Source organism: Buceros rhinoceros, unplaced genomic scaffold, assembly GCF_000710305.1.
Source record: "Buceros rhinoceros silvestris isolate BGI_N320 unplaced genomic scaffold, ASM71030v1 scaffold9102, whole genome shotgun sequence".
Taxonomy (NCBI): Eukaryota; Metazoa; Chordata; class Aves; order Bucerotiformes; family Bucerotidae; genus Buceros; species Buceros rhinoceros.
In genome coordinates, this window is record NW_010397139.1 from 8,704 (window position 1) to 15,811 (window position 7,108).

At 42.1% G+C, this 7,108-nt stretch overlaps 1 protein-coding gene across 1 annotated transcript in view; it reads right to left on the reverse strand.

Moving 5' to 3' along the window:
- The window catches only part of LOC104502198 (cytosolic phospholipase A2 epsilon-like), a gene marked incomplete at its 5' end in the record, with an annotated part of 22,704 nt that overhangs the window by 5,015 nt on the left and 10,581 nt on the right, over positions 1 to 7,108 (reverse strand). Inside the window, 6 exons of the mRNA XM_010146133.1 lie at positions 2 to 43; positions 1,021 to 1,187; positions 2,046 to 2,234; positions 3,311 to 3,418; positions 5,142 to 5,279; positions 6,313 to 6,427. Of these exons, the coding sequence (XP_010144435.1) occupies positions 2 to 43; positions 1,021 to 1,187; positions 2,046 to 2,234; positions 3,311 to 3,418; positions 5,142 to 5,279; positions 6,313 to 6,427 (759 nt within the window). The remainder of the gene's footprint in view (position 1; positions 44 to 1,020; positions 1,188 to 2,045; positions 2,235 to 3,310; positions 3,419 to 5,141; positions 5,280 to 6,312; positions 6,428 to 7,108) is intronic.

Consider the following 7,108-nt stretch of genomic DNA (forward strand, 5'->3'; position numbering starts at 1 on the left):
TAATTCCCTGTTTTGCAAAGTATTTAGAGGCTTCTTTCAGAGGCTTGTTGTCACAATACGAAAACAAAACAAAGAAAAACATCATAACATAAGGGAAGCACTTTAAATTGATGATTCTGAAATTCTTGTAATTAAATGTTTAAACCCTTGGTAATGTGTGAAAAATCTTAATTTACTACGTACGCTTAAAAAAAAAAAAGTCTGTAGCTTATAGTCTGTCTGCCGTACATGATAAAAAGAGCTCAGATAACAACTTTCTTTTTTCTGCAAAGCCGCGATGGTACCATGGCTTCCAGCTGTAAGTTTACATGCAGATGAAGTACGTGGATTCCAGTTTGTGCTAGACACAGCCGATACCTGGGTTTCTGAAGTTTCAAAACCCAATTTCACTGGTAATGTTTGTGGGGTAAGGACCAAGTTCTGACATATTATGGCATGTACCCAACTTAGGTGTAGATTGTGTATGAAGCCATGACCTGTAAGGCCAGGGTTAAGTGGGATGGATTGGAGTCCACATGCCTGTCTGAAAATCTACATCCCACATTTGGATATTAAAAGTGTTGCCCTTGGACAACTTTTTATTCCTCAGGAATTTAAAGTTCCTAAATACAAACTGTTCTTGCACTTATTTGTGTATCTGGTCTTCTGCATCAAACCCTGCTATTATTACAGTTGTATTGTACGGAATGTACATTTTTGCATGCATAAGGATACGTATAATTGCATTAAGAAGTCTTAAACAATTTTTAAAAGCATTTAGCTTCATTCATTCTACATTTGTCTGCCTTCAAATCAGCTGAAACATATTTACATGTAAAAAACGGGCAGATTCAGTTTACTAAATTCTTATTTCTTGATTACGGTAGTGTTCAATAAAGATATGTGACCCTGGTACTTTGTTAGCTTTTTTACACTTCCCAGATACTGGGGAAAAAATTTCTAGTAAAGTAAAGGATCAACCCTTCTGGGAACTCAGTGATGAATCAGAGAAATCAGTAAAGAAGAATGCACAAGACTCACTGCTGTCTGGGAACCTGAACTGTAGTTGAAATGCAAAATGACATCCACTTTCCTTTCTGGCCTCATAAGAGGTGGGTAACTGGTAGCAAAAGCAAATGCAGTATCAATCAGGATGAGGTAGTCTGTCGCTGGAGTCAGGTGGTTGGGTTGAGAGTCAAGCTCACAGTCTGGAAAAGAAGAATTTTTCTTCAGAGGAGGTGCTCAATGAAAGAGAGGGGCTGGGGAAAGTCAATTCTTAACAAAAAGAAATTCAGCCTTTCTTGCTTCTTAGACCTACCTATACAGCTGGCAGCTTCAGTTCAGTCGTTTCTCAGTTCCGCATCTGACTTCCTCTTTTCACTGTTTACTCTACAATTCCTTTGGCTTTCCTCTAATTAAGAGGGATTAATTTGGGGCTCATGAGAATAGAGTTAATTCCATCTCCTAGTTTTGTGTGTGACTCTGAGCAGGTCAGGTTTTTTTTCTTTTTTCCTTTTAATATGAAAAAAAAATGGCACTTCACTGTCTCAACCTGCTGAAGACTAAAGATGTTTGATGCCTTGCACACTACGAGAACAAGCATACAGCAACTAAGGTGCATGAAAGGTCTGGTGCCAGACCGAACACAGATTCCCAAACTGGGTAACAGGGAACACTGTTACGACGGTTGTATCTTACTTATAAGTAAAAAGTTAACACAAAGCAGGGCTCCCCCACACACACCATGAGTATTGGCTGGGCAAGCGACAGCGTATGATGACACCAGTGCCATGCCACAAGCCTGTAGGCTGGTTGCCTGGCCCATTAGCAGACATATGCTAGTTGACTGATGGGGATCTTTTTCATCTATTTGCCCAACTTCATGAAATTTTTAAGAACATATTTTTGCAGACTCTCTTGCTGCCTAATTTCAGCTTCCTGTGACAGTTTCTAATATTATCAGAGGATGGGAAAAGAACAAAATGGCTTGATAGTCTCTTAAACATTGTTTCTTTTTCGCAAGGATGGTTTAAAATATAACTAAAAACAGGGTGCTACTACCATACCTTTCCATGTGGAAAATTTGCTCTCTAGGTAGTTGTTGTTCATCTGGAGGCCCTTCAGGAAGTTATGGATTTCTGAAGCTGCTGGACGTAACATGGCAACATCTCGGAAGATGTTTGAAAAGCTGTCGGTGGGACAAACCACTCGAGTATCCAGCTCATTTGGTCTTATAGGGAATAGAGGTTCATCATCTGCAGAAGAAAGAATAACAGTTCTTGTATGTGGTTTCATTGCTAATGCCAAACTGTGCAATCATAATTGCTTTTAACATGTTTGGCAAAATTTGGTCTTCTTTCTCTTTTTATTTCCAGGCCTCCACAGATCTCAGAGGTTTTCAGCTAACCTTTGAAAAATCCATTTCTTCTTCTCACTCCACAGTGGTAAGGCCTTGTTTGTGCTGTGAAAGAGTCCATCTCACTTACTATAAACTTATTTTCTTTTCTATTATTTTATCCTCCACAATGTCATGCACTTATCCTGTTTCCTTCGCTACTCTATGATACAGTTTCTCTCTCAGCCACACACAAAACCCAACACAATCACAATCTGTCAGCCACACAAACATAATTAATATTCCTTACTAGCCAATGCAGACTCTTTTTCAGAAAATACCCCCTACAAGTGCAAGAAGATAAGACAAATCACCCTTTTGGCTACATTTCTCTTAATTCTCATCTTTTTTCTCTTTACTATGTCTGTCTTGCTTATGTCTCCTTGAACTTCCACCCTACAGATCTTTCTTAATTTAGTAGCATATTTTGTAAATCTCATCCTCAGGACTAGTTTGGAGGGACTTCCAATACTACTAAAGTCTGTATCCATGCTTTGTAGACATCGGAGATGCAAGGATGGTGCTTGCTCTCTTTTTTTGAAGCCTTGTGCCATACTCCAGCTTCCAGGGGAGGAGCTGGAAGACTGTGGGCTGCTAGCAGAGGCTTCCAGCCTCTGCTGCTCTACAGGCATATTTTTCTCTAGTTTTACTCTTGTGCTTTGAATACCTCTCATGTGAGGACCGTCCTCTCTTTTTTTCCTGTGAGACATCCCATGGATTCTTTTCACACACAGCTGAATGATTGCCCTACTGTAATAAATGGCATGAATTTCCTCCTGATTCCATATGGATTACAGTAACCCCTGAAGAGGGAATTCCAGAATGGCTTTAAAAAAATTCAGTGAGAGAATAGCAGCACAGAGTGTTAAAACAAAGAAAGAACGAATGAAAGAAAACAAGACAATAAAATGTCATAATGGCATAAGAATAACCTACCTATGTCAGTAATATTGTCTCGGGTCCATTTGTGCCAGAAGTCTTCTGAATGAACAGATATATACCAAGCATCCATAAGATTCAAGGAAAATACACTGCTCCAGATCCCTGTGGCATAGGATGTATTTGACAGGAAGTAAACCAGTAAAGACCTGGAAGCATTTTCATTTACAATGACTTTCAGTACCTTCTGCATTCTCTGTCAAGCTTTAGTCATTACATTATCTTTCTGCACAAATAAAAGGGACCGTCTTTGTCAATTGGTGTATGAATCCATAATGTATATAAAAAATCTGATTTGTTGAGATGTATTAAGACATGTATTTTCAGTATACCTGAAGTATACCTATTTTCAGTATACCTATTCATTTTTGTAATGTGCTAAATAACGTTTTGTCAAGTTCATCTTAATATTTTATACCTGTCCTCAGTATTTGTTCTTCCCCAAGTTCCCAGAATTTGTAATTCTAAAGGTTTTATTTATTTCTAGCATAATCGTGTTACAGGTACACAGTTATGCAGGACTGTCAATCACAAAACATTCACGATTCATACACTATTATCCCTTAGGATGAGGAAGATGACTTAAGAGTTTTGAAAATAGAAAGTGTATATGTATGAGTCTTTTGATTTTAGGGTTCAGGGCGTCTCTGGGTCACGTTTTGAAGTTTCTAACAGAGGTAGTAAAATTCATGGCATTCCAGACTGCCACGTATCTGCAGTTTTTCAGGCTGATAAAACACTGTTACTTGGTATGGTTAGATGTGCTGGATGTGCAACTGTGCCTTCCTGAACCTTCCAAGCTTCAGAATTAAATCTGGCGCTCTGAGGAGGACCTGCTGATGGACACCTGAGCAGTCTGGCCATCGCCTGACCCAGCAATGCCAGCCTGCAGTCAGAGGGTGGGTTTGGCTCTGTGGGAAGGAGCTCCAGGACCTATATAGTCAGTCCCTGCTCTGTTTGGGGGCTGGGGTGCAAAGGAATTTGCTGAAAGCCTTTCAAATATCTGTGTCACTGAAGTAAGCAACACTGCCTGAATGAGGGGATTCTGCATCTTTGGTAGGGAACAGGAGCCAAAATGTCCCAACATCATTCTGGAGAAGGGAAGAAGAAAGTGCCAAGGTGGGAAGTGTAGCAAGGGAGCTGGTGACCTGCTGGGATTTCTTATTAAGGGACACTTTATTTGACATTGCAGCCAGGGTCAGAGAGATTCTGGTTTGCTTCCTTATACCTCACCACTAGCTGTAGAGAAATCTCCACGGAAGCAAAAAGTCTTCTCTGAAACTTCCTTTATGCAATTGGTAGAGTAGGAAGAACAATGAGGCAAGAGATTGCTTTCAAAAAGGGAAAAAATACTTCCGTACTGCTTTTACTGGTCTTATGCAAGAGGGGAAAAAGGAAAATGAAACGACCTATTTGCACTCCAAAATGGAAGTGTTATCCTAGAGGATTAATCAGGGCTAGCTGCAGCAGGAACACTATAGATAAAAGACTGTGTTTTAGAGGCTCGAGTTGCAAAAAAGACTGATGATTTAACTTACTGGCAAAGTTACACAACTTTTGCTGCTGACAAAGACATCTAAGTATTGTGAAGGTCTCCTGTCAGTAAGCATAACCACGTATGAAGTCACACGAATCTGTTCAGCTGGACAAAGTTGCAGAGAAAGTAAAAAATCCTGCATATAGTGACCTGTTATCAGTTTGAATATTTTACAATATACTGCTACTGGCAGATGAAAAATGCACCAAAACTGCTTTGCTTCAAAACAGGGGTCTGGGCAAGGGCAGATTATAATATATTACATTACATTTACCCGGAGCAACGAATCACCTTCCAAGAAGCAGATTCTGGATTCTGGGATTTTCTTCATCAGGCGACCCATGAAGAACTCACTACCAAAATCTTCTGCACGAATGAAGGTGCCATATTTTGGGAATCCTACCTCGTAAGGGGTGAATTCCACCCATTCTGAATGAAAAAGTACAAGACAGACCGATTACAGCAGCAGAGGCACAAATTAGTTGAATAAAACATAGGAGATTTGCCGGATTAAGACAGCCTGGTTTCTAACACACACACTCTGCAAGCAGTCTTTTATTGACGGTACATTTCACAGTGGTGAGCATGAAGAGTGAATTATCCTCTCACATCTGAATTTCTCTACAAACTTTAGATTTCTGAAGCTTTCTACAGAAATGCATAGCAGTTAGTTTCTTCATAACATCCTCCATCATCCTGCTTTTGATTCTCAGTACAGCTGAATGAATATACTAAGGGCTTCAAAAATTTAACTATTCAATTTCCACCCTTAGGTGGATTTGCCTTCTGAAGTATTTGTGCATTGAACTGATTTCTTTGCCTAATCCTAAACTGACCCCTATAGGGATTAAATGTTAAATGTCATAATCATCATCATGGCTTGGCTTCGTGAACGAAGATCTGGGAAGGGCTTTTCCCACGCTCACTGCAAGCGATGAGTGCACCCTGCGGGGCTGCGCGGTGGATTGTTTAGGTGAGGCGCAGCGTGCGCGGAACTGGCTCCACCCTTTACACCTGAGGTTCATCTGCCAGGGCCTGGCGAGCTTGGACGGTGACAGCGAAGTCCTCGGGTCGTAGGTTTGGTTAGAGTGTCCTTCTCTGAGATGGACCCTTACAAGGCTAAACGAGCTCCATCTGCCCGGGTTTGGGGTCAGAGTTGTCCTTCTCCTAGGATGGTGCCCGAAGGCTAGTGAGCCCATCCTGCCCGTGGACACACTGTGTCTGACCCTTCAGCTGAGACCTGTCTGGCCTGGGAGACCCCACCGGAGGCACATGCCACCACCAGCACAGCTCTCAACCCCACAAGGGCACGCAAGCTCCTTCCCCACGGCAAGGGGGTGCCCGTGAAAGAGTCGCTGCTCTACCTCCGGACATCACAGACCCGGGCACGGAGCGGCCGAGGCTGCCAAGAACAGGAGTCCTGGAGGATAAAATGTTAAATGTGATTCTGGAGTATTATTACCTCTAAAATCCTGGTCGCTGATTTTATCCTTCACATTGAGAGACAGGTAGATAGGCAGGGGATTCTGACCCTGATTTAGTGCCTGCTGCTGGTCTGTGAGCTTATAGGAGTCCTCCTGTTTTGAAGAAAGACAGTAGCTGAGGACAGTTAGATGACACAAAGAGCCTCCCACTTCATCTAAGCCTGGGCTGTAACAATACGGTGCATACCAGACTCCAAATAGGATGCTCCCCACCTCTTTAGTTTAGAGATGTGCTGTCATCCCTTTCTCCAACCCTCCCCTGACCCAACACTTAAGCACCCAAATAGACCTAAATTTAGTTCATATGCTGGAAAAAAATCTGAGATTTCAATGTCAGTAAAACTTTTTATTCACATTATTTATTTCAAAAACATGTCTGGAAATATTTGAAAAGCAGTCTTGACAGAAAGTATTTCATTCAGAAAGAATAACCCCTTCCCTGACTGCCCATAAAATAATCTTTTCCTGGGAATGGTTACAGAGCCAAGGCTCAGACCAAGTTAATGTTCCGTGAGCCTTGCCATTACTGCTCCTGCTGCGGAGCATCCTGTGTAGTCAGGCAGGGTGGAACGGGCAGGATGGTTTGGGAGCAGCACCAAGGTTTGAGAGGGCGCTGAGTTCAGATCCTCTTCAAGGGGAAGCTACAGGTGTTTACCCTTACTGGGGCAGTCCTTGGAAGGAAGGCTTGCCAGTGGTGCCACCGGGCTTCCCTTGGGCTGTGCCAGTCAGGGGACAGGGCTGTGGCACTGCGGACAAACTCACAGTTTCCTGCTG